We start from the raw sequence: 25,962 nt of genomic DNA, 5'->3' as shown, positions 1-25,962 counted from the left end.
TTCGCTGATTGGGTGTGAGCGAGCTATACGCGTAAAGCAATTGGCCGGTAGGGTCAAAGAGCGTATAGAGAGAAGGAGCCGCGACCTGGGATGCGAGGATGGTCGAGGGGAGGAGTATTAAAAACAACAAGACGTCGTAGGGAAAAGATGGCACTACAACTTCGCGGAACTCAAGTTCGATTTTTGACGACCAGGCTTGGCTGCCACGAGTCCATTACATGTATTATTCGTTCCTTCTCATTCTCAGTCTCTCGCAGTAACTCGTAAAACTGCACGTCTCGTAAAACCTCCCGAAGCGGTTAAGGCCAATCAGGATGCCTTGAAATGGCAACGCTGTAGGGATGCCGGCCGGGGGCCAACGGTAGTGGAGGGATCCTGGAAGTCAGCCGGACCCATATTTGACCCGTCCAGGAATGGCCCAAATGGAGGGACGGGCGGTGCACGCGCCACCGACTGCCCTCGCGCTAGGGGTTCGCCCGAGTTTAATTGGAGTCTCCTTCGTCCTCCGCAACGAAGAGACTTTGTCGCGTGGATGGAAGCGTTACATGCCTCCCATCAGTTTTGCATCATGGCATGGGCAGCGGAGCAGCGGACTTCACCAGATTCCAGATCTACGAAGAAGACGCCTTGCGGACTTTGCATCTACAAGACCAATCATGCGAATAGCAGGTCTGGAGGCTGCAATCAGGCTTACGACCAAACCCAGAACGGCGTCATTTCAGCGTGAGTTCAGCGCTTCCAACACACCACTTCCAGCGGCGATGAATCTCACTGCAACAATTCATGTCGCTAGTGCTCCAGGCAGGTGCAGGTTTACTTTGTTTATCTGGGATGAAGACAAGCCTCATGTCTCGCAGCTGCTTAGCGTCGTAAATCCACCTTAGCGTCGTAAAACATGTTGCTCCAAGTTTTACGGGCCGTGCGCACTCCATGCTTCATGGCCATGCACCTCAGTTCCTCTTCCGCAATCAACGTAAGGACGCTGAAGTGGCCACATGTCATCGAATAACACCACGTACAATTGGTGCCTCAGTGACTCATCTCCGCCGCTGGCGGTGCTCGATCATCTTGGATCAGCTTGCACGTGGTTTGTGACGAATTTGACTGCTGCTGCCTGATCTGCCTGCTGGGCGTCCAGTGTTGGCATGAAATGTGTCTTATTGTTGCAGACTCTGACGACTGAACGACTCCGATTCCAGCCGCTCGGGAGGCGCCAATCTGACCCCGAACCCCATAGGTAGACACCGAGACGCGGCCCCGCTAAATCTGTCCGGTTCCCCATCTTACCGCGTGGTGTTCTTACCATGTCGGGTTCGGACTGCTCAAGAACACCGACTGATCCCGACAAGAAACGGCCAAATGTGGGCACACCCGAACACTCGTACCGACACCACCCATTGTAGTAGTCCTAGAAGGGCTCACTGTAGGACTAGAGAGTTCAGGGCTGAACCTTAACAACGACAACATGCGGCTGTAGCTTTCTTCAGTCGATGATTTATGAAATGAACATTGTCGTACATCTCGTCGCTGTCGATGGAAATCAAACCTGCTGTTTGATTGAGGTTCCCTCTTATCCCGACGATGTCTCATTGCCGTAAGGTTCACTATGGGTTTACCCACGAAAAAAGGAGTCATTGTACCCGACAAGTTTAGAATAATTATCACTGCGACGAATGAGAGCAGGAGTTCCGCACCGTCCCAAACGTACCGCAGTACACTCTTTACCGCAGCACTTGATGAACAGTTCCTGCGGTTTGTTCAGACGAAGAATCACCCCACCATGGCACCTGCCGAAGAATGTCCGATTACTTGCAGCCTTATCAGATTGACAGGGATCTGTCATCACTTGCAGGACACATCATTGGGCAACCCACAAGTGGGCATATCCCAGTCCACTGCAGCCTTGCATGCATTTTTGACCTCACAAACCCCCCCAAAACTCGTCGCAAGTCATTCGGCCCCTCCAAAACTTGCGATTGAGTCACCAACACGATTCCTGGGCCGCTTTCCCTTCAAGACGGTTCCCCTTTTGCGCAACGCTCGAGAAAGCCAGGTGAATGAAGATCCAGCTGCAAATTCTCTCGAGGTCTGCCAGACCGGTCCGCCGACTGACTCTTCTTTCTAAAAGCCCATTTCCAACCCCTCTTTTGCCCGCGGGCCGCCCCATTCGTCGCGACTTTTCCTCGTCCGTCCCTGTTTACCAAAACGACGACCACCAATTGCCCGACATGGCGCCCAAATCAAAGTTTGAGCTCAAGACCCCGAAGGGCACCAAGGATTGTTAGTCGATACCGCTGTCGCCTTCGCGCCGCCAATCGTACGACCCGGACTAATATTTTGTGTTGATTCAAGGGTTCGGCAAGGACATGATCATTCGCGAGAAGATCTTCTCGCAATTGAAAGATGTCTTCCAAAAGCACGGTGGAATGGAGCTTGATACCCCTGTTTTCGAGTTGAAGGAGATTCTTTCAGGCAAGGTACGACCCAACCTTCACATACTCCCCTCCCCCACCACGGAGGGTATATGCGAACCCCGCGATCCACTTCCTCCGAACACCCGGGGCCGATCTTGATACTAAATAAAATCTCTCCTACAGTACGGTGAAGACTCGAAGCTCATCTACGACCTGGCCGACCAAGGTGGCGAGATTACCTCGCTGCGATACGATTTGACCGTCCCCTTCGCACGATGGCTCGCCATGAACAAGGACATCCAGAGTGTCAAGCGCTACCATATCTCGAAGGTCTACCGTCGGTACGAACTACCCAGGCTATGATCTATTCTATTAGCAACAGGCTAACCCATAATAGTGATCAGCCCGCCATGAACAAGGGCCGCATGCGCGAATTCTACCAGTGCGATTTCGATATTGCTGGCACCTACGATTCGATGCTCCCCGACGCCGAAATCATCCGCATTGTCGTCGAAGTCTTCGAGGGCCTTGGTTGGAACGGAAACTACACCATCAAGCTCAACCACCGCAAGATCCTTGACGGTATTTTCGAGGTCTGCGGTGTTCCCGAGGACAAGATCAGGACGATATCTTCCGCCGTCGACAAGCTCGACAAGCTGCCTTGGGCGGACGTGCGCAAGGAGATGACTGAAGAGAAGGGTCTCGACGGAGAAGTCGCCGACAAGATTGGCGAGTGGGTTGTCCTCAAGGGCAAGCAGGATCTGCTCAGGAAACTGCAGCGCGACGACAAGCTGTCTGCGAATGCCTCCATGAAGGCCGGCATGTCCGACTTGGAGATGCTCTTCAACTATCTCGAGGCTTTCGGTGCTCTGGACAGAGTGTCATTCGATCTCTCTCTGGCTCGTGGTCTTGACTACTACACGGGTGTCATCTACGAGGTCGTCACAGAAGGGTCTGCGCCCGCCGCCACGCCTGGCGCGGACGACACAACAGTCAAGTCCAAGAAGAAAAGCAAGAGCAAGGATAAGGACGATGAAGATCGCTCAGATGATCCCAGCGTCGGTGTTGGCAGTGTTGCTGCCGGCGGTCGGTACGTTTTTCAAGGTTCTCCTTTGCGTCTTGCGGCATGCAGCTAACGGCTCGACAGCTATGACAACCTCGTGGGCATGTTCTCCGGAAAGACCCAGATTCCGTGCGTCGGAGTAAGCACGTCTTGTTCTAGAAGCACACTGCATGATCACTGACATTGTTCTAGGTTTCCTTCGGCATCGAGAGAATCTTTAGCATTACCAAGGCCCGCATGCAGGCCGAAAGCGAGGCCCCCCAAAGCACCGTGGACGTCTTCGTCATGTCTCTGGGTTCCAAGGCCGGTCTGATTAAGGAGCGCCTCGAAGTTTGCTCCAAGTTGTGGGATGCTGGCATCAAGGCCGAGTTCCTTTACAAGGTTAAGCCGAAGTTGCCCAACCAGTTCAAGGCTGCTGAGGCCAACGCGACGCCGTTCGCCGTCATCCTCGGAGATGAGGAGGTTCAGAAGGGTGTTGTCAAGATCAAGGAGTTGGGTCTCCCTGAGGGCCACCCCCAGAAGGATGGCGAGCTCGTCGACATGGCGGCGCTCGTTCCCGAGGTGCAGAAGCGCCTGCAGAGGAAGCGTGAGTTGGACAACCTCGCCCGGGGAGCTGAGGGTCTGAGAGTCGTTGGAGGACTCAAGGGTGAGGCTGTCAAGAGCGCTTCGGCATCTGAGGTTGGCACTACTGTCGAGAAGCCGGCCGAAGCTGTCACGGAGGAAGCGAAGCCCGAGGAGGCGAAGCCCGCAGAGGCGGAATCAATGGAAGAGAAGCCCGCACCAAGCGCATAAATGATGGCATTATCAGCGAGTTAGCAAGTAAAATAAGATAGAAATCTCTTCGATGACTGGCATCGTCAGAACTGCCGTCTTCCGGTACACTGCATATCTTGTGCTTCCAAGGTTTGCATCGTGAATGAGCCAGTCCTAGCCTTCCTAGAAAAGGGCAACAACACAGGTGAGACCGACCACCCCTTCGATTAGCAGGAGTTATCTCTCGGGAAAGGAACTGCCAATGCCAACAAAATTCGCTCACTGGAACATTTCCGAACCATCGCCTGGAGCGTTTGTATTGCAACAGCCGTTGCTTCTGATCTTGAACTACAGTCCATCGCTTCCCAGAACGGAGTGAACACGGAAGATGTTGCTGATTCCGGTGTTATTTTCGGGAGACGGTCTACTTTCCCTGTACTAGAGCGACCACTTTTCCTGTAGCAATAGACTCTGCCTCGCCGTCTTCTTCGTCTTTGCTATTATTATATCCAATATTGTCGTCATCAATCAGAGTTATACAGTTCACAGGAAGTACAACCGCGCGGACATTGGAACATTAGGCGGTCTCATTCTATCCCTCGAACAACTCCCGCCCAGATCAAGCAATTGCAGATACCAAATAGCCTCCGTCAACTAGGCCACCTTTGGGACGCACATCTCGTTGCTCACCCGGTCACTGATCAAGGTAGGATTCCAATACTCAGGGGGCCTATCTCTACATACTCTCAACTTACAGAAAACATCGGCAGCCAACTTGAAGCTCGCTTGCATGCAGAATACCGCTCTCCCACTCTAGCATGGCAGTCCGATGCATCCTTATACACACCATGCTGGCCAGAACATTAGCGAAACTGATCTAGCGACGAAATACCCCACGGTAACATCGAACGGGGGTCCGGGACAAATCGCCTTGCGAAACACACACTCGCCCACCCACCGGCTCCGGACTTGGGAGCGTTACGCCATCATGGACAGTTCCACCCCGCGGCTCCGGTCCGGGGTGGGAACGCTGTTTCGACTTTACTCTCTTGTTCCTTGTTGGTGTTGCAAAGGCCGCCCGCCGAGGGATCGATCCCACGGCATCGAGGTCGCCGATAATCAAAACGCACATGCACATCCAACCCAGGCGAAGGAGAACCCGCGAGGGGCCACCTCTTATCAAGCTTTTCTATTTGGCCGCGACTAGCATTTAGCATCTTCAGGTGAATCGTCCAAAAAGATCCGCGAAGATCGCCCAGGTCCTGAAGAGGGACTTGCCTCGATCAGGGAGCTGCCTCTATGCCGCACTGGGGTCCAGCTTGCGAGGGGGAAAACGTCGATGCTCTCGGACAAGTTCACGTCAACGCGTCGGATGGCACGCATCTAAGACGGCACAGGGAAGGGGGGATAGTCCGACGGTTCAAGCCCGTCGCTGTCGGCACCCTGGTCTAATCACCGTCACATCATGTCAACAGTGGCGTTTGTAGTTTCTTTGACCACCACGTGGGGGGAGGGAAGGAGGGAACGGTAACAACGACGAGAGACAATGGTGCAAGCAAAAAAGCACGCCAGCCCCGAACCAACCAACACAAGTCCCCTATTTCCCTCTCACATCATCAAGCCCAAGCTGTCTAGCTCCGAACGTAACGGCGGGATTGTCAGGCACACGAGGGGCGGGCACTGGGACGACGCTCTGGTCGTCACACCAAGGAGCCGCTAGTCTCTCAAGTCCCCAATCCAATGGGGTCGCGACGCGACGAAGCGTCGGCTTGCTCAGGCTATCTGTTTTTTTCTCACCTCTCGTCGCCCGTTGCGTCTGAGTGCTAGAGGAAGCAGGACTTGATGCGGGAGATTGGATGTACGCGTTTTTAGACAACTAGTTCGTTCACCCACACAAAGCTGATCGCGCGTCGTGGTTGACGAAGAGGATCTGAGATTGGCGGGACGAGAAAAGAAACACGTCGAGGCCGAGGTGGTAGAGATTGAGATCACCAGAGATTAGGTTGTTGGTCCTGCTGTGTGTGGGTGCATCGCGCAAGAAATGTCATCATGCTATGTTCTGCCTCTCGAAGTTATCGTCTCTGCTGCATTTTCGAGTCTCTCTTTTACCCCTCATCCAAACCCTGGCCCCAACACTGGTGATAAGCAAATCTGTGGAGAGCAACGAGGGCCCGTTGCAACGTCCCCGGCTTGAACCCGTGATCCCCGCGACAGGGTGTTGGAGCCAGGATTGGGAGGATAAGAGCAGGAACTATTGCTTGGGTTGGCAGGTATTTGCCAGCCTCGTACAAGCGCATCACAAAAGCAGGAATGATCGATAGCAAAGCCTTGCAGTTGAAGAGTAGATCGACGATGCACGAATGGACTGATTGATGGGTGAAGGATGGGTGATGTGGTGTGGTTTCCGTGGGCTACTACTGCACGACGAACCGAGCCTAGGTGCATCAACAAGCGGTCTGAACCTTTCTTCTCTAGGGTTGTCTGCTGATACTTCTTTTTGTGCGTTGTCGCAACGTTGCTGGCGCTTCTTGCTGTCTTGGCCCAGACATTCTGGACGCATTTATTTCGTGTCCTGTCTGATAGTACGACTTGCTGGCGTCTGCACATAATGCATCACGAATACGTATATGCCAGTCTCAGGCACTCGAGGCTGCCGTCTGATGTGCGAAGCTTTCGCTCTTCGGAGCCAAGCTTCTCGAAGAACTCAGGTCTGGCGTTTTACCTTGCGGTGAGGAAGCTTAGTGCGAAAGGAAAAGCAGGTACGCGGGGCACAGACCTCGGGAGTGCAGCTGAAGTGCAGCTGAGTGCGACTGTGATTTGAGTGATTGGAGGCTGTGAGGTGCATGCCGTCTGGAGTTTTCTTGCTGTCTGGAGATCTGTGCGGAAGAAGCTTACAGGTTGACGGCGTCGCCCTCTGGTGTGGGATGTTTCGTTTCAGTCCGTTTTCGATGATCCGGAGTCCGTGAGGTGAAGCGTGGGAAGGAACCGAACGCAAAGGCCGTCTTTTGGTCACCCTTCGGATAGGTTTGGCGGCTCTCAGACACACATACCCTTCCTTGCCCGACTGGCGTTTTGTTTGTTTGTCTGAGGTGCGAAGCTACGAGCGTTGATTGTACGTGTTCCGGACGGCAGGCAGTGGGAGAGGTGATGGGTTGACAGGGGGTCCCGAGGCAGAGGCTCGAACACGACTGTGTGCTCTGCAGCATGTGTCTCTGGTTGCGCGAGGCGAGAGGCACAGCACGGTGGTTGGTTTGCGGTCCGGTGGGAGTCAACCAACGTCCGCTTGCTTGTTCCAAACGGGGCCTCGTGCGATTTTACCCGTTTGCTTGCTTTTTCTCGCCCAAGTCCCGGCACCAGAGACAGCGGATGAAGCAAGGTTGCGCTGTCACTTCTTTTTTTGTGCGTTGTGGAAATTCAGATCCGTGTGGCAGTTGTTCCATGGAATCTTCTCCGACGAAGCCTCGGCGTCGGCGTCGGCCCCCCAGCGCTGTTTTCCTCGGTGCTGTTTGCGAGTCTTTGCTTGAAGCTAGAGATGAGGGTTATCCGCTTGCCGATAAGTGAATAGTGATATTCATCTCGAGGTTGCCATGTGACTGGGCGTGGAGAAGATGGCATACGGGGCGGCGGGAGCTGTCAGGCAGTTTGTCTGCTGTGTGTTATATCTCTCAAGCGGAGACGATTGTGGTCACTGGGGCAGCGTTTTTCATGCAGAGCTGGGCACAGTGGGCAGCAGCAGGGCTTGTCAGCCTGGTCTCGATGCTCATGGTCCAATGCCGTTCCGTACCAAAAGATTGCGCGCGAATCCGGTCCCCCGGTGTGATTGATTACTGACTGGGTGATGTGATGAGAGGGGAAGGTAAGGAAGGAGATCGCAGGCTAAGAGGCTGCTGTGTACGTACTGAGTATGGATATGCAGTAGCTAGGTTGCCAGGTGCCAGGTCGAACGTCCCAAGTCGAAGGAACCGTCGGGCCTGCGGGCAAGGGTTCTCAGGTGTGGCCTGGGAGATGCAGGAACTTCAGGAAGGTAGACACAGCTGTGATTGCCAATTGGTGCGAGTGGGCTGGGAAAGCTGTCATTCCGTGTCATGACCCTTGCGTGGTGGTGGGAAATGGGCAACGTTCTGCAAGGGCCAATTTTTGACCCATGGCCCTCCAGGGACAAAACACGATGCGGTGGCTGTGGGATGAGGAGAACGAGGCAGGCGAGCCTGGCGAGATTTCCAGAAGGCCCGGCAGCAGGGGGGTTTCCTTCGAGGATTCGAGTCTCTGGAGGAGGCTGGCCCTTCTTAGGAAGTTGGGAGAGTGGGAGACGCGGTGTTGGAAAGTGAAGGTCGCCCGAGGAAGGGAACCGTCATGGAGATCCGATGCAGGGGTGGAATTGGCCTGTCGTTCGGTAGGTAGCCGGGTGCTGGCTTCCGGACAGCACCTCTCTTCCAGGTTCCATCCATTGCAAGTTGGGAAGTTGCGAGTTGCGGATTGCACTGTCCGCAACACCGCAACACACGTGCGTGACAAGAGCAAGAGCTGCCAGTCCCGCTGCCGGTCCGTTGTCGACGGTCGTATCCGTTTGCCGGTCCGTGTCGTCTGTCAAACGGCCCAGGCCTTTTTCATCCTCACTTTTCTTCTTCTTCTCGTGCTGCTTCCACGGACAGTTGTTGGCTTCCAGACGTGTCTTCCGTTCCCTTTCCAGCAAGCAAGGGTTTCGTGTCTAGGAACGGTTTTGCGGCTGCGATTGCTTCAGGATGCATCATCCCTCTTGCAAAATGACAGAATCTCAACTTATCGACTGAAAATTGACGGCGCGCGAATCATCTCCGTCCGTCCCGTGCATCCACAACGGCACCGCAAATCGCGCCGCGTCTCTTCCCACTTCCCCTCCATTTCCCAAAAAACCTGACTCTCCATCCCTGCTTGGGTATCGTGTTCTCGGGTTGCAATAGTCCCAGTACCAAAGCACCGCCCGCCCATCCGCGTTGGCTTGGACCCTCTCTGAACCGTCCACTTTGCACCGTTCAGGACTAGGGCCGTTACCGCGAACTCGACCACCACGGAGCCACTCGCCCACGAATTGCCCTCATTTTGGGGCCGCACGCACGACGAGAGGCACCTTGGGAGTAAGGGCCTTCCTAGCACTTCCCTAGCCTTCCTAGGGGAACCATTCCCTGCTCTCCTAGTCTCGTTGCCAACATTGCCTCCTCTGCATAGTATGCTTACCAGCACGGCACTACGCGTACGTAGCCAGGTACGCCCGACAGCGAAGAGTACACGCAGACAACACGCACGCTGATGCTACCCTCATATGTAATGGATGTATTCATAGCAAGCAAGGTGGACGGCACGCGCATTCATGGTGGATAGCCACCAACGACGACAAGCCCAGGGCCAAGGCTAACGCAAGGGTCGACAATCTGGCGCCGCCGTCCGGGTGCCAGGGGAACACACGCGAAATGGAGACGACATATGCAGGTCCTGGTCAATCACTCAATCAGAGCAGCATGCATCCAACACTGCACAATACGTGAGAGGAAAAAAATCTCCTTGCGCAAGGCCAATGGCCACGCCTGAAGCTTGTTCCCCTTTTCTCCCTAGTCCGTTGTCGATGCGCAAACATGCTACCGGGCCACTGGGCAAACTCGACCAAAGCTCGAGCTCATCTCAGGGCCGAGAATCATCTCCCCCCCTGACCTCTACTTGAATACCGCCCTCCCCCCAACGAGGTACCCTCCGGGCTTGTTCCTGAGAGCTTCTTTCGTCTGTTCCCCAACCTCGTGTGTCGTTTCTTCTTGTGTTTCTCGCATCGTCTCGGGCCCGTTGTTGTATCCGCTCCGCCATCGTAGCCGCAAACCCACGGTGCCATACACAACAGTCAACACTCTCACTCACACCCACGCTCACTACATCAAGGCTTAATCACACCCAGCCTGCCACGTCGCCGCCGCTTCCTTTCCTCGGTCTGTTCGGTGTGTCTTCCGTCGTCATAATACAGAGCATCCCCGTCCCGCCCGGGTCTCACCTCCTGCGTCCGCCTGTCTCGGTCCTCAGCCGCCACCACTCCACCGCGTAACCGGATAATCCCTACGTCCAGACCTCAGCTCTCAGAGAGTCGATCAGCTTTGCCCTGCTTCTGTCTCTTCGCCATTCAGCCAGCCTCACACAGCCTATCCCTCTCTCTTCATCTTCGAGTCCTCTGTCGTGCCACCGCAACCCCGGCTTCTGTTACCTAGTCACGTCATTGTTTCCCAAGTTCATCCTAATAAGCTACCAAACCACACTCAACACGCACCACCACCAAGCTGTCGTTCTCCCGCGAAAGACCCTGACGTTGGAAACACCTCCAAAACCCAGCCCGTCTAATAAACTCAGTACCACTCTCGAAGGACTCCTGACGCAAACCCCAGCGGGAGATCATTCTCGGTGCATAGACCAAGCATCCCGCACGCGACCTTTGCAAAAAGTTCAGACGACTTGAGACTGTTCCCGAGTCCCGGTACACCACCCGTTACGCATTTTGGGGGGCACTTACCCACTTACACCGAAAAGCGAGTCATCGTCCTTCGATAAGGCCTGGACTCTTCCATTTCAGCTGCCTATTAACCGGTGGTCATCGCGCCGCTCGCGATTCCTCGCTCTCAACTCTGGAGGATCCTTCCACCTCGGCTGTCTCGATAGTTTGACCCTTTTGGACGACAAGTGACACTAACACTATCAACCTCGTCCAACAACACGGCCATCTGCCATTGGGTTATATCAACGTCGGTCCAACGCTATCGAACTTGGACGGCGACGAAAGTCTGCGAGCCCGGTACTACAATTGGCCCAGTCTCACATCGGACGAAAAGGTGGCGAGCTGAGTTAAGCCTGTTCTCCTGAAAGTTCAGCAGCCGGCAGAGAGAAGGAAAAAAACTCTTTTTCAGCAAACACACAGTCTAATTATATCGATCACGATGGGCGGTTTAATACCTTTGCTCCTCAAGCCCGTTGCTGCCGGCTCCCGAGGTAGCGTTATCTTCCCCGCGAACAACACCGTTCTCAGCAGCACAACTCCGTCGAGCGCACCCACACCACAGCCCACGGCAACAACACCAAACACGATGCTGAGCTCCGTTGGACCCTCGAAGTCGCGCATGTCAAGGCGGTCGCTGTCACAGGCGCCGGTGTCCCTCCCGGTCCTGCCGTACACATCTGCCGAGTGGAGCAAGGCCGTCTCCGACGTTAAGAGACAGTATCTCAGTCGCAAGTACCGCCCGTGCTCGATGCGATGCTGTGAGATTCTCGACAACCTCAAGGACACCGTGAGTGACAAACATTCGTCTGAACATCAGATGCCGATCAGTCACGCTAACTATGGCGCCAGGGCAACATTGAGCCTGCGTATCTTATCTACCTGCACTTCTACGCCGCCAGCTCCTTCGAGATGCTCTCCCGTCCCCTGGGCGGCACCTCGCCTTACAAGACGAGGCTCCTCCAGCAGGCCCGCGAGCACTACACCAAGGCCTCCGACCTCTCCAGGGCCGCCGACGAGACCATGTCCCGCTCCTCCCGCCCGTCCTCGGCAGCAACCTCCAGCATGCACTCCCCCTCCAGCTCCATCTCCTCCCGCGCCTCCTCCCGCACGTGGACGAACTCGACCGCCTTCTCCTCGCCCACGCCTTCCGTCTGCTCCGTCGAGGACGCCGTCAACAAGCTCTCCCAGGCCACCACGCCCCCGCAAAAGAAGCGCGTCACCTTCCTCGACTTCCCCGAGGAGCCCATGATCCGCCCGGACTCGCCCACCCTCGGCTTCGACGACTTCCTCTCCGCGCCCATGGAGCCCGAGCCGCGCTACCTCCCCGTCCTCCCCGAGGAGCCGGAACCCGCCGACGAGCAGCAGCAGCAGCCCGACGAGCAGTTCCCCAAGCCCCCGACGCCGGAGCCCCTAACCGAGGACTGCGACGCTTTCGACTTCCTGCGCGAGCGCTCCGTCCACCGCTACTGCGGCCTCCTCTCCAGCCTGCGCTCCCAGATCTCGATCCACATCGCCGGCGTCGAGGAGCAGCTCGCCGCCCCGCCGCCCCAGGACGCTGCTCCCCCCTCTTCATTGCCCGCCAGGGCCGCCACCCCTGAACTCAACGACGAGCTGCGCAGCCTGGACATCAAGGCCCGCATCGAGAAGCTGCGCCAGAACAACTGGCAACGCCGCCGCTTCGACGTCGGCCGCTACGAGGCGCTGCGCGAGAGCGCCCTCGCCGAGCTGGAGTAAACGCCTTTCCGCCTTTATTCATTCCACGTCATGCAATGTTTTCCATTTCTGTCCAAATGATACCACCACCATCCAATCTTTTTTCCAATTTCTATTGATTATTTTCTCCACTGTACCATAATTCTATTTCGAGCGATGTATCATCCATCCAGGTCTCACCCTCAAAAAAGCATCTAGGAAGGAGTCGGGTTTCCGGGAGGGACGGCGGCTTACAAAAAAGGAAAACCAAAAATGGTCGGAGGAACAACATTCTTTTCTTCTCATCCATCTCTACCGGTGTTTGTCTTTTTTTACTCTGGCGTACGTTGCATTGTATAGGCAGGCAAGGATCCGGCGCTGTGGCTAGAATTGCTGCTTCCCTCTCAGCAGTTCCATGCTGTTTTCCCTATATTCTTTCTTCCAGATATCCTTGTACAAACACCATACCGACGACTTGTTACGATCAACCAACCACCATATTACTAGGTAGTCATCAGAGTTGGACCCGAAAATGGGGTTCCTCTGTCTTCAAGCAGTAGCTAGCAATGCGAACTTGCAAAGTTAATCTTGAACATCTCGCTGTCCCCCTTGTAATCATGTGAAGCATCATGTCGATGATTGAGCTACCCGAAACGTGCGAGTGCCGTCCAAAAGCTGGAGCTTGGACTCACGGTCAGACGCTGTCATCTAAAGAACTGCATCGGATGCTTTATGCCATGGAATCTTCTGTACAGTTACGGCGTAGAATCTTTGTATAATTCCGCTGTTAGAAAATCGCAATAAGCAGACTGCTATCAACCAAATGATGTCTCGCTGCTTTTCATGTCCTCCCTGCCTCCTCCAGCAAAGAACGGAAAATCAAAGACGACTCAGATCTGGACTCTGCCCGGCCTGAAATGAACGGTGCGCGCGTACAAAAATAACGCAACAAAACGAAGCAAACAAGAGCCTCGAAGCCGCTGTCGAACCGCCGTCAGACGGCTCGCTGTCTCAACCCACCCCGTGGTATCATCTTGGGCGCTCTACAGACCCATCCTCCTTTGCCCCCAACCAAGGGAAGTGCAGGGGCGGCCGGTGCATCTTAACCCTGGAAACTGCGTCTCCTGTGCTCCTTCTCCGCCTCCTCCTTCACCTTGAGGGTATCCTGCTGCTGCTTCATCTCGCGGACCTTGGCCAAGACAACCTCACGGAAAATGGCAGTCTTGATTGTCCTGGACAAGTTGCGCTTGTCGCCGCCTTCTGTGTGGTGACCCTTGGCCTGATCAGCGGCGCTGACGGCGTCGACCGGGAAATCAGAGTCATCCTTGTCGTCTTCCTGAGTCTTGAGCAACTCAATCCTGTTTGCGAGCTTGACCATCTCGACACCACGACGAAGCCTGGCCTTGGCCATGTAAGCCTTGATCTCAGGCAGCAAGTTGTGGTCGGTGGCGTTCTCTCCGCTGAGCCAGGGGTGACGCAGAGCCTCCTATGTTTCCTGTCAGTTTCTTCCGCCTCTGGGCGAGAGGACTTCAGTTGCCACATACCTCACTGGACCAACGCTTCACTGGCTCGGGCTGCAGCAGATGCAGGATGAAATCCTTGGCATCTTCACTCACGTCTTTCCAGTATCGCTCGTGGAAGACCACTTGGGCGTTGCTGCATTCGTCGATGAGGTCCTGGAGGTTCTCAGACCTGAACGGCGAGTAACCGCAGAGAAGGGTGTATGTGATGACACCCATGGACCACATATCGACAGGCTTGCCATGACCCTTCTTCAGCATGACTTCGGGGGCGGCGTAGCCGAAGGAGCCAGCCATTGTCGTGAGGACTTCGTCCTTGCGGTCGAGCATCTTGGCAATGCCGAAATCGGCAAGAACAAGATCGGACTCAATGTCCCTGGTCAGGTAAAGCAGGTTCTCGGGTTTCAAGTCTGTCTCTTGTGTGAGCGCGGCGAATGTCGCATAGCGGAGGGGTAAAGCCTACCTCTGTGAACGACGTTGTTCTGGTGCAGATAGTTGACGGCCTCAAGGACCTGTTTGATGGTCTGCGACGCATCCTTTTCCGTGAACTTTCCCTGCTCGCAAATACGGTCGAAAAGCTCTCCGCCAGTAGCCAATTCGGTTACGATGTAGTACTTGTCCTGCAGGGTATTGTCAGAGTCGAGTGTCCAGTACTGACACAGCGAGGCGCAGGGCTGCTTACACGCGACTCGAACCAGTCGACAAACTTGACGATATGGGGGTGCTTGAGACGCTGGAGCATGTCGAGCTCATCGTACACCATTCTCTCATTGCCCTTGACGTTCTTCTTCAAGATGATCTTGACGGCGCACTTGCCGGTGGGACCGTCTGCCTCACGGACGATACCGTAGGTACCGGCACCAAGGGTGCGGCCGAAGCGATATTTCGCCCTGTAAAGGACGTTAGGATGTGGGTATACGGAGGGAATCGATTGACGGAATCGCACTTCTTATCATAGCTTTCAGGCTGACCCTGGAGTCTACTGAGCATGTTCGAGACTGGTATGCATTCAAAGGTCAGAATCGCTGGTCATTTGGGCCACATGTCTGACGCAATCTGCGTGCGACAATCTGTGGGAGAGCAGGCTTGGAGGGGCGCTCAAGGCGATCAGATCGTCCTGTCGCAGCCTGCCTCAAGCGGGCATGGAACAGCAGGACTCACAACTCATCTTGGGCGAAGATTGCGGGCAGGAACGAGTGGGAACAGTGATCGGTCGGTCGGACGAGACGCGGGGACGATAGGAGTGCTTCGAAGATGGCAGAGTTGAGCGGCGAGGAGACGGGTAAAAACAGGCGCTTCTGGGAGAGACCCTCGAGGCTGACAGAAAGAAGGAGGAAAATCGAGCAACCGTCGGATCAGGCTCGAACCCTACGCTGGCCAGAGGAGTAGACGAGATGCTGGATGGAGAACTTGGCTGGAGGGAAGGGGGGGTCAGTCGGGGCGAGGGTGCCGTTGCCTGGTACTGGTGGTGCTGGTAGCTCCTGGGCTGAGGGGTGAAGTGGGGTAGTAGCGCGGGAAGTAAAAAGCAGTGGAGGATGTGATGTGAGCTTCACAGGCCAGAAAAAAACAGCGGTCCTTGGGGGTTCTTTTCACCCTAAGAAACCGGTAGATACTAGGGTACGGGTACGGTAATTAGGTAGGCAATCCTCGTTGATAAGATAGATACTTGTCTGCTGGGCAGCAAAGGCGTGGGATGATGGTTTCACTGGCTGGGTGGTCAAGCCCGCAGTCAGAACCGAGACATCTCCTTTTGAGTAGGCTCTGGGTCTGGAGGCAGCCATACGGCACTTCAATCACCACATCACACATGTTCATCGCAAGTGAAGGAGCAATTAGCAGCCAGGGGTCGCGGCAAGACGGATGGAGTGAGCCTTGTGGGCTGGTGAGAATTAGAAGGATGCTCAGCCGCACAAAATGAGGGGCAGGAGGAGGGAAGCACGGACATGGCCGTGATGAGCGGATTGCCTACAGGCGACAGGAAACTTGGCCAGGCCCGGCCTGCCTGCACATTTGACGGGGTCCTTGTGGGCCTTCGTATGCTGAACGAGAGTGGCCGGGTCGCCTTGAGGAGTTCGGGGAGAGAAAACCACCACAGAGGGACACTGGACGGTGGTGTATTGTGGCTGGGGAGGCCGCTCTTCGCCCAATGACATTTCACAGCCACAGCAGTGAAGGACCATCCGACGGAGGAGGTGCCGTATGGGTCGTAAGGCTGGAAGCTAGGCCCATCGAGGCAATAAGAGTAAGATGGACTTTTCAGCAATGACATCTTTGGATGAAGGCAAGCAAGAGTCACCATCGGGCTCCCTCCATGATGTGAATCACACATCCACCAGCTCTGGACTGTGAGCCAGAGCCTACAGTGTCGTCCAAACAACTCCAGCCAGCAAAGCCACACAGCGACCCAGGTATCGCGTCTGATCATGAGGCCGATTCTCCTCCCCGCAGGTTGGCCATGTGTCTGTCGACTTCATCAAGAATGGAAGGCTGCCTAGGTGCCAGGCAAGCTCCCCGTTGCAATCTGCATCTCAATCTGTGTTTCGGCCCCCACACGCGGGAAGTGCTGGCCGCAAAGGCGCTATGCCGCCCATGTCGAGTCATATTTTACCGAAGGCTCTTTCGCAGCTTCGCAGACGTGTGTTGGGTACTTCAGCGCAAAGTCAGTCGCCCTTTGACTTTGCGTCGACGAAGGTGCAAGACAAAACACTTGCTCTGTGCGAAAGGGACGTCCCGCCAGTTTAACTTGACGATGCTGGTTGCTCGCCTCTTCGTCACATGTTTATTTGGCCAAGGTCCCCTGCTTGAGCATGCCCGTGACGTAATAAGACAAATGGACTGAGTCTGTTACAAACATGAGGTATCTCTATGATGGACTCTATCAGTCGTCTGCCATAGCATGCGTGGGTAAATTGTCAGACGGACGGCGGGTCATGAAGCATGTTGCATAGGTGTGTAGTTCAGACACTTCGTTCTCTTATGATGAGGGTTCAAAGAACAGAAACGGTCGTTACACGCGAGCGCTTCCGCTCAAATGAATGTTTCGACTCATGGGCACTCGACGCGGCGATCAGATGCACAGCTCCAGAATTGGCCCGGTGGTTTGGAGATGTTTGGAACTGAATTGGTTTGGCCACTGACGGAGCAGCACTGTCAACGACTCCACCCGGAGCGTGGGTGTGCACCAGTGCTACCCAGCAATGAATGAAGTGCCCGGGGAGTGGGGTGCTGTCCGCGCATCGGTCGAGATGCATGAACAGTGATGCAGCCGCCGACCTTCTCCGCTGGCTGGATGGATGTAGCAAACACAAGCAAATAACTTACCAAGGTAACGTAACCAGCGAATTGAATCTGCCCGCAGCGTCAACAAGCGACTCTCAGACCTCGAGGGCTGCTACAGGTAGCTTACTTACCTAGGCAGTCTTAGGTAAGTGCCGTCTCCATTTCCTTCTACTCTAAACGCGCCTGCCCTTCCATCCTTGCCGCACTTGGTATGTACATCGGCTGGCGGAACTCGGCCGACCCCAAAGCCTCAGCACTTTAACGTTCTGTGTTAATCCCACTTCACTTCACCTTCTTCCTCTCGCTCGACTGGCTCTGTTGTCGAACTACTTCACACTTGCACTCCTCAAGACGGCTCCGAATCCAGGGCCAGACCTGACCAACCTGTCCCAGTTCGGGTCGGTGCAGCCCGCATTCCCGCGCTCACTTTTTCGGAGGTGCTACCCAGGTCGTCTCTCTTTTTTTGCTGTTCTCGGCGGGAAACACCGAAATCGTGGGGTCCAACTGGGCAGCCCCTCCAACAAGCCCCTTCAGCGGCCAGCATCCAACCCGTGTCCGTCGCGCTGTCGACTGCCACTCTTCCGTCGCCTGGCGCCGTCACCTTTTCTCTCTCGGACACTGCTTTGATTCGCCTTCCTTCCTTCGCGACATTCTGGTCTGCCCTGGTTACGTCGGCTTTGCGCTTCAAAATGGCCTCAAGCTTTGCATCCAAGCGACTGGCTAAAGAGCTTTCCAAGGTTGGTTTCCTATTGAAGCACCACGATCGAACCTTGGGCTTCTTTTCAGCTGCTTGCGCCGTGCGAATGAACTCGGCTGACATTTATTACAGCTCAATACCGGTCTACCGCCTGGCATCGACCTCATATCCGCCGACAACTTCGAGGAGTGGCATATGGATATTAGGGTCCTCGACGACAATCCGCTGTATCGCAACGAGGTCTACAGACTCAAGTTTAAATTCTCCCAACAGTATCCTATTGGTATGCGCCCTTCGTGCGCCCTTGCCTTGTTTCAAGGTGGCCTAGCTGACCAACTCCTCAGAACCTCCGGAGGTCACGTTCGTGAAAACAACCGAGCGACCGATCCCAATGCATCCCCACATATATTCCAATGGCATTATCTGCCTGGACCTTCTCGGAAACCAGGGCTGGAGTCCCGTACAAAACGTAGAGAGTGTCTGCATGAGCATACAAAGTATGTTGACCGGAAACGAGAAGAATGAGCGACCTGCTGGTGATGACGAGTTCGTGCGGAGCAACCGCCTCCGACCAAGAGACATTGACTTCTACTACCATGACAACACCGTTTGATGAACGATGGCGTCTTGTGTAGTGGAGTCTTACGGCGTTTGGATTTGGCTTGGGATATCTGGGACGGCTGATTGACTGTACTGGGTCGGTCGTCTGCGCGAAGCAGAAGAAATATACCAGCGTGGTGTTTGGCCTTCTCCAATCTTCATGGAGTGCCATCAGAGCGGGAGAGGGCGAAAGAGAGCGCCCGGAAATATTACTCGCAAAGGCAGAGAGGGAGTAGCACATGGCGCCCGCGATGATATGTCGCGGTATGGACAGCAGGAGGCTAGCCATTCAAGCGGAATGGGCCTCTACTGTGATTTACACTTGAGATAGCGGGGTTTTCCCCGTAGAGAATAAAGAAGCAACAGGAAAAGCCATACAGGATACAAGCAGGTCTCCTCTGCTTGCTGCGCCTTGTTCAAAATGCAACTGGGGATCTGTGATCGCCGTTGTTTTTGCGTTTCCACTTGAGACGAGGCACTCGACCCCAAGGGCGGGCCGCAAAGGTACCTCAGGCCTTTACCTCGCTGTGGCTGCCCCGCTAGAACATTTCGATAAGGCACTGAACGGGTGCGTCTTGAGACCCGATAGCGCAACATGGGAAATCATGCGCCGCAGTTGCCTCCTGAAGCCCCGCTGACGCAACACGATGAGTTACGTGGATGCCCCGTGCTGCTCAGCCCACGTCCGACCTATCTATCTAATCTCGTGCCAGTACAGCTCCAGAGCTCGCTACCTGCCTAGCTTCTTCCCCGTCAACACTTCACTCAGCGAGCAGCGGTCAGTCTGCAGCTGCCACCAACAACCAGCTCCCAAACGCATGGAGAGCTCAAAATGGCCCCTCGAGCTAGCTTCAATACGGATCAGATAAAGGACAAAGCTAGAAAGGACCTCCTTTACCTGCTCGAGGCTGTAAGTAAGGCATTTCAGAGCGCTTGATTGCATGCCGTCTCCGAGCTAACCCGCCGACGCAACCAGGTCCGTGGAAAGAAGAACCTCATCCTTGAGCGCAGCTTAGCTGGCCCCATCGGCACTATTGTGAAGGTCGCAACGCTTCAGGAATACGGCGTCGACAAGTTCTTTTTCCTTGAGAACCAGAACGCCGACACCAGTCAGCGAAATGTCATCTTCATAGCTCGCGGCGAATGCGCGCGTCATGCGCAAACGATAGCAGGTTAGCGAATCCCACGCTCCATTACCATACCATACACAGAAAGTCACTGTATCAAGCACGACATCTCTCGTCGTAGCCGATCAAGGGCCGACCTTCACTTGCCAAACTCATGTCTCGGCTGGCAGTCGCTGCAGTTGTACTGACATCCTGACAGAGCAGATCCGACGGCTACAACGTGAAAGTCAGACTGGCCACGACTTTCACATTTTCTGGGTGCCCCGACGGACGCTCGTATCAGATAAGCTTCTCGAAGAAGCCGGCGTCCTTGGAGATGTCAACATCTCGGAGCTTCCCCTCTACTTCTTCCCGCTGGAGAAAGACGTTCTCTCACTAGAACTAGACGACTCGTTCCGCGATCTCTACCTGTCGAAAGATGTCACCCCATCATTCCTCCTCGCCAAGGCTTTGATGGAAATCCAACAGAATCATGGCTTGTTCCCGCGTATAATTGGTAAAGGCGACAACGCGAAACGAGTAGCCGAGCTCCTCGCTCGCATGCGACAAGAAATCCTCGCCGGCGAAGACGCGAGTGAAGCGACGAGAGCCGGCCTCACACCGAGCACCTTGACCGAAAGCGTTATCATCATCGACCGCGAGGTTGACTTTGTCACTCCTCTCCTCACCCAACTGACATACGAGGGACTCATTGACGAAGTGTTCGGCATTCAAAACAACCAGGCCGAGGTCGATACTACCGTAGTTGGCGCCCCATCGCAGTCATCAACGGCCAGCGCTCAAGCGAGGAAACGTAAAATCCAGCTGGATTCCTCCGACAAGCTCTACGAACAGCTCCGGGACACCAACTTCGCAATTGTTGGAAGCCTGTTGAACAAGGTTGCTCGCCGACTGCAAAACCTGCAAAAGGACTACGAGGGACGAAACAGTCAAAAGTCTATTGCCGAGCTGAAAGACTTCGTCAGCAAACTGCCTGGCTACCAGGCCGAGCAACAGAGCTTGAGGATTCACACGGGCTTAGCAGAGGAAATTATCAAGTACACAAGAACAGACCAGTTCAAAGGCCTGTTGGAGGCCCAGCAGAATCTAGCTGCTGGAGCGGATCCATCCACTCAGTTCGAGGCCATAGAAGAGCTTATCGCACGCGACACACCCTTGCCGGAGGTTTTGAGGCTGCTTTGCATCTATTCATGCATATCTGGGGGAATCAAGCCCAAGGAATTCGACCAATTCCGGCGCCTGATTCTGGAAGGATACGGGTATCAGCATATTTTGACCCTAAACAACTTGGAGAAGCTCCAATTGTTCTTGTCACGCTCGTCGCCATTGGCAGAGATGATTCCAATGACTGGAGCCACAGGCAGCAACACAGGAACGAAGACCAACTACGCTTATCTTCGGAAGCTCCTGCGACTCATTGTTGACGAAGTCAAGGAAGACGACCCGAACGATATCGCTTATGTGTACAGCGGGTACGCACCGCTCTCGGTTCGACTCGTCCAATGCGTCCTGCAAAAGCAGTACCTGCTTCAAGTCACCCGAGGAAACGGCGCAAGCGGCGCAACAGGATCATCTGCTGCACAAGGCTGGCATGGGTTCGATGAAGCCGTGAAGCATGTGCGCGGGCAGACGTTTTATGAACTGCAAAAGGGCGAAGAAAAGGCCGTCAAGGCTCGCGCGCTCCTCTCCGGAGGAACCGAGAAGCAGACGGTATTTGTGGTGTTCGTTGGAGGCATCACCTTTACAGAGATCGCTGCTCTGCGGTTCATTGCGAAGCAGGAAGAAGGTATGTGCCATGCCGAGCCCACTCTCCACTTGAGTCGCAAACTAACTTGAGTGTGAACGCAGCACGAAGGAACATCGTCATCTGCACGACATCGATCATTAGCGGAGACCGAATGATGGACGCGGCCATCGAGAAGGAATCGTTTGCTAGAGACAACGTCAAACCTGCCAGTCCGAGCCAGTGAGGCGGACCAGCTACACAGAGGCCCCCAGTCTTTGGGAGTTACAGTCTGAAGCGGGCAACGGCGCTTTATGGCAACACCTGACAGGTGGGAGGTAGCATTGCAAATTAATTAATGAGAAATTTCCATGTGAAGATATGTTGAAGAAGTCCATGAATTTAGACCGCTCCTACTCTTGATGTCATGCAATGACGGGCTCCCGCTTTGTGCATTCACAGGGGCGGGTGGCTCGTGAGGAGCGGGCAGCTGCGACCGAGTCAGGACGGTCACGTGGCTGCCATCGAAACATTGTGGGGCGAACCTCCCAGTCGCTGGCGCTTTACCTCAGTACTCGGGTGCGGGAACCGACACTCTCTCACGCTGCAACTCATGTATCTGACGAGTGCGCCCTCATGCATAAAGCCTTGTCTCCTTCAACAGTGTTGTCTAGAACAATAGATCAGTCCCATGCACCTCACGTGGGAGTCCTACGACTCGACATACCCAGTATCGGGACGAATCAATTCAACATCAGGGACAGTGCGGCCGGGGTGGTGGCGTCTCCGCAGTCAAGGTCGGTACCTCAGATATTGTCTCCTCTTATATCGGCTGCTGGCAGGTATGAGAACTCAAATCAGCTAACAATTTTCAATTAGAACGACTATCCAGGTGCACCTGAGAGACCGTATCATGGTGTCGACTTAGAACTAAACTGTCACATCAACCCCGAACGGGACCACAGGCCGAGCAAGCAATTTCTCATCGCTGACGACTCGCCTCCATTCATACATATCAACTCCTCATCCCCGAGTCCAGTTCGAGTCGACGATCGAAACATGAGAACAAGTTTGCGACCTCGTGTTAAGCAGGAATCTGGATTTGGAAAGGGATCATTGATGGCTTTCTCGAGCCAGGACTCACACATATCAGACTTGCCGCCTTCAAGGGCCAATGCTCCCTTAGATCGTATATCGGCAAAGAACCTTTCAGACTCAACTTCGTCTTCATCAAGCCGTCTATCTTCAGAGGCCGTGTCAGAAATTGCCCCAGAAATCGTAGTCTGGACGGAAGACATGGACCTCGATGACACGAGCCAAGACGAGGCAGAGCCCTCGCCTACGTTCGAGTCCAATCATGAGTAGGTGGATTTTTGTTCTCCTTCTTGACCGACATGCTGAGCGGTGCGTGGTCTGAGCCAAGCGTCGGGTCGCTGACGTACAGACAGGACACCAATGGAAGATGATGCCACGTCAGATACCCATCAATTACAACTACCCGACGTCCCTCATGAGTCGTTCGAGTCGCCCACAGAGAATCTCTCGGATAGGCAGTCGGAGCTATCGTCGGCGCCACCGTCCGTTTCTAGTAAGGCAACAACCCCAGTAGACCTCGACGGGCCTCCGGAACAGTCTCTACCATCGACAGAGATCGAAACCCCTCCTGTTCGGGAAACTCCGCGACGGTCGTTCGATGTCAAACCAAGATCGTCTGTCCCATCAAACCTCTCAGCCTATGAATACGCGACCTTGTGCATCGAGGCAGCCGAATCCTCACGGCTAAATCCTTACGCTCTACATGAGGAGGAATATCAGATGCTGCGGCAACATATTAGTCACGTTCAAGTGACAACGTACCTCAATATCAGAAACGGCATTCTTCGACTATGGTACAGTAACCCACGGGTTGCAGTGACGAGGAATGAGGCAGTTGGATGCGCTAGCGCCCGATGGTTTAACGCGGCAAGCGTCTGTTACGACTGGCTTTTGCGACGAGGCTACATCAACTTCGGATGTGTAGAGTTCCCGGAGACGAAAAAAGACGATGAGCAAATGACTGACGCAGAATATCGCCCGAAGAGAAGGAGAATAGTCGTAATTGGGGCTGGCATGTCAGGCTTAGGGTGCGCAAGGCATCTGGATGGCCTCGTCCAACAGTATTCGGAACAATTTGGTGCCCTGGGAGAAGCACCTCCAGAAATCATCGTCCTCGAAGGTCGCGGCCGTATTGGTGGGAGAGTCTATTCGAGGGAGTTCAAGTCCAAGCCGAAGACTCCGCTTCCTGATTTCGTTGACAAGAGACATACTGCTGAGATGGGCGGTATGATCATTACAGGATTCCATCGTGGCAATCCAATGAACATTCTTGTACGCGGCCAGCTGAGCCTGCCTTACCGTGCCTTGCGATCAGCGACAACCATTTACGACTCGAACGGCAAGCCCGTAGACCATACGAGGGATACTCTAGTTGAGGAGCTGTACAATGACTGTCTAGACCGCGTGAGCGAGTTCAAATGGAAAACGCAACCCTCAAAACGCATCGAGGGCAACCGGGACGCGGTCAATGAGGGGCGGGATGCCAACAGTGATGGACACAGGACAATCGCTCAAGCTGAGGAAGAAGCTGCGGCTCTCCCACACGCCCCTCCCGTGTCTCAGCAGAATGTGCCTGAGAGAGTCAACATGGTGCCCGTATCCTCTGATAAGCTGACTGGGCGCGTCCATACCCAGCCTGGAACACCGGGAATCCTCAAAGCAGGCGAGAAGGCAAAGGCCATGGGGTGGACTCTCAAGAACGGGTTATCAAATGAAGTCAACATCGATCTCGGCAATGCTACTCGCATGCCCGACGCGACGCTTGGCACAATATTTGACGAAGCTGTTGTTCAGTATCGCAACATCATTGATTTGACATCACAGGACCACCGCTTGCTTAATTGGCATGTCGCCAACCTCGAATACAGCAATGCTACGGACATGTACCATCTCAGTCTGGGCGGCTGGGACATTGATGCTGGCAATGAGTTTGAAGGCGATCATACGATGATCGTGGGTGGATATCAGAGCGTTCCCCGGGGCCTCCTGCATTGTCCTACGCCTCTGGACGTTCGTACTAAGTCGCCCGTTGACAAGATTGTCTACAGCCTTGAGGAGAACGGTCGTGCGACTGTTCACTGCGAAGATGGAGAAACCGTGGAGGCTGACTACGTTATCTCGACCATACCTTTGGGTGTCCTAAAGCAGGGCAACGTCACCTTTGAACCGCCTTTGCCAGAATGGAAGAGCGAAGCCATCAATCGCATTGGGTACGGCGTGTTAAACAAAGTGGTCCTGGTTTACGAAGAACCATTCTGGGATACCCAGAGACACATCTTTGGCGTTTTGCGAGATGCAACGAACCGTCACAGCGTCAATCAGCGCGACTACAACTCACAGCGAGGACGCATGTTCCAGTGGTTCAATGTAACCCAGACAACGGGCCTCCCCTGTCTTGTGGCGTTGATGGCGGGCGAGGCTGGCTTTGACACCCAATACAATAGCAATGACAACCTCATTGCTGAGGCGACGGGAGTTCTGCGGAGCATCTTTGGTGCCAAGGTGCCTCACCCCGTCGAAGCCATTGTCACAAGGTGGTCAGCGGATAGGTTTGCCAGAGGAAGCTACTCCTCAGCAGGTCCGGATATGCAACCGGGAGATTACGACGCCATGGCTCGTCCCATAGGCAATTTGTTCTTCGCTGGAGAGCACACGATAGGAACACATCCAGCCACCGTTCACGGAGCCTATTTATCCGGTCTGCGAGCCGCGTCCGAGGCCCTGGAGTCGATGCTTGGGCCAATTGACGTGCCAACGCCCTTGGTTCTTTCCAAGGAAAGCATCTCGAACAAACGAAAGGAGATGGAGAGGCCCAAGGATCCCGAAGAAGCCCACAGAGAAGCCTACGAGCTCGCCACCTGGGAGTACATCAGGTCTCAGATTGGCGAACGGCCGGAGCAACCCCGCAAAGCGGCGGCGAACGCTTATGTGCTCTTTAGCAAGGCCATATTCGAAATTGCGCGGCAAAAGTGCGATGCCGAGCGATCCCACAAGAAGAAGGCTGCTCCGAATGAAGTGCGGACCATGACTTCCAAGATGTGGAAGGCTACTCCCCTTGAGGAGAGAAAGCCATTTGAGGATAAAGCCACTGAAATGAAGGCAGAATACGCAGACGCTGTCAAAGTATACGAGGAGAAGTCGGCGCAGTGGGAAAAGGACTACGTCGAGCACGAGAAGACATATCACGCGGAGCACCCTTTCGCACCATTGCACCAGGCCAATGGAGATGAGTCCAACAGAGAGGGAAGCGCGAATAAGTATCGCCGAACCAAGCATGTCAGCTATGCCGAAAGTGACGGCAGCGATATGGAGTTCTGATTGCGGAGCTGGCGCATTGGCCTGTGTTAAGCAAGGTGCTAGAGGCGAACTGCTCGGGCGGGCTACGGTGCTTTTCTCTTTTCTGTTTTCTGTTTTTTTTGCAAAAAGGGCGCATGACAATATGCATCCTGGGGTTCGTGGTTATCCGGCGTTGAGAGGGAAATCATGCATACCCC

General features: G+C 54.6%; 6 protein-coding genes across 6 annotated transcripts; 5 read left to right on the top strand and 1 right to left on the bottom strand.

The window, feature by feature from the left end:
- Nucleotides 1-1,606: 1,606 nt before the first annotated feature.
- On the top strand, nt 1,607-4,269 carry CGGC5_v000571 (Histidine--tRNA ligase; the record flags this gene model as incomplete). The annotated part of the gene is made up of 8 exons (XM_032032307.2): nt 1,607-1,752; nt 2,018-2,053; nt 2,129-2,280; nt 2,353-2,477; nt 2,598-2,755; nt 2,812-3,504; nt 3,562-3,616; nt 3,670-4,269. The coding sequence occupies 8 exons, from the start codon at nt 1,607-1,609 to the stop codon at nt 4,267-4,269; spliced, it is 1,965 nt and encodes a 654-aa protein (XP_031888591.2).
- A 6,905-nt stretch (nt 4,270-11,174) lies between these two features.
- On the top strand, nt 11,175-12,469 carry CGGC5_v000570 (uncharacterized protein; the record flags this gene model as incomplete). The annotated part of the gene is made up of 2 exons (XM_032032309.1): nt 11,175-11,522; nt 11,585-12,469. The coding sequence occupies 2 exons, from the start codon at nt 11,175-11,177 to the stop codon at nt 12,467-12,469; spliced, it is 1,233 nt and encodes a 410-aa protein (XP_031888598.1).
- A 1,060-nt stretch (nt 12,470-13,529) lies between these two features.
- cmkA (Calcium/calmodulin-dependent protein kinase cmkA) lies at nt 13,530-15,115 on the bottom strand (the record flags this gene model as incomplete). Its single annotated transcript, XM_032032311.1, has 6 exons — nt 13,530-13,913; nt 13,972-14,357; nt 14,411-14,567; nt 14,630-14,837; nt 14,894-14,945; nt 15,109-15,115. The coding sequence occupies 6 exons, from the start codon at nt 15,113-15,115 to the stop codon at nt 13,530-13,532; spliced, it is 1,194 nt and encodes a 397-aa protein (XP_031888384.1).
- A 2,800-nt stretch (nt 15,116-17,915) lies between these two features.
- ube2w (putative ubiquitin-conjugating enzyme E2 W) lies at nt 17,916-18,536 on the top strand (the record flags this gene model as incomplete). The annotated part of the gene is made up of 3 exons (XM_032032312.1): nt 17,916-17,963; nt 18,056-18,206; nt 18,268-18,536. The coding sequence occupies 3 exons, from the start codon at nt 17,916-17,918 to the stop codon at nt 18,534-18,536; spliced, it is 468 nt and encodes a 155-aa protein (XP_031888383.1).
- Nucleotides 18,537-19,118: 582 nt separating this feature from the next.
- On the top strand, nt 19,119-21,620 carry Vps33a (Vacuolar protein sorting-associated protein 33A; the record flags this gene model as incomplete). Its single annotated transcript, XM_032032313.2, has 6 exons — nt 19,119-19,174; nt 19,242-19,301; nt 19,373-19,433; nt 19,500-19,695; nt 19,850-21,436; nt 21,499-21,620. The coding sequence occupies 6 exons, from the start codon at nt 19,119-19,121 to the stop codon at nt 21,618-21,620; spliced, it is 2,082 nt and encodes a 693-aa protein (XP_031888382.2).
- Nucleotides 21,621-22,669: 1,049 nt separating this feature from the next.
- Kdm1a (Lysine-specific histone demethylase 1A) lies at nt 22,670-25,786 on the top strand (the record flags this gene model as incomplete). Its single annotated transcript, XM_066150693.1, has 2 exons — nt 22,670-22,734; nt 22,822-25,786. The coding sequence occupies 2 exons, from the start codon at nt 22,670-22,672 to the stop codon at nt 25,784-25,786; spliced, it is 3,030 nt and encodes a 1,009-aa protein (XP_066009656.1).
- Nucleotides 25,787-25,962: the final 176 nt, after the last annotated feature.

Source organism: Colletotrichum fructicola (genome assembly GCF_000319635.2).
Source record: "Colletotrichum fructicola Nara gc5 chromosome Unknown KSG_Nara_v1_contig01, whole genome shotgun sequence".
In the NCBI taxonomy this organism is placed as follows: domain Eukaryota; kingdom Fungi; phylum Ascomycota; class Sordariomycetes; order Glomerellales; family Glomerellaceae; genus Colletotrichum; species Colletotrichum fructicola.
Note: the sequence above shows the minus strand (reverse complement) of the source record. Positions and strands in the feature narration are given on the sequence as shown.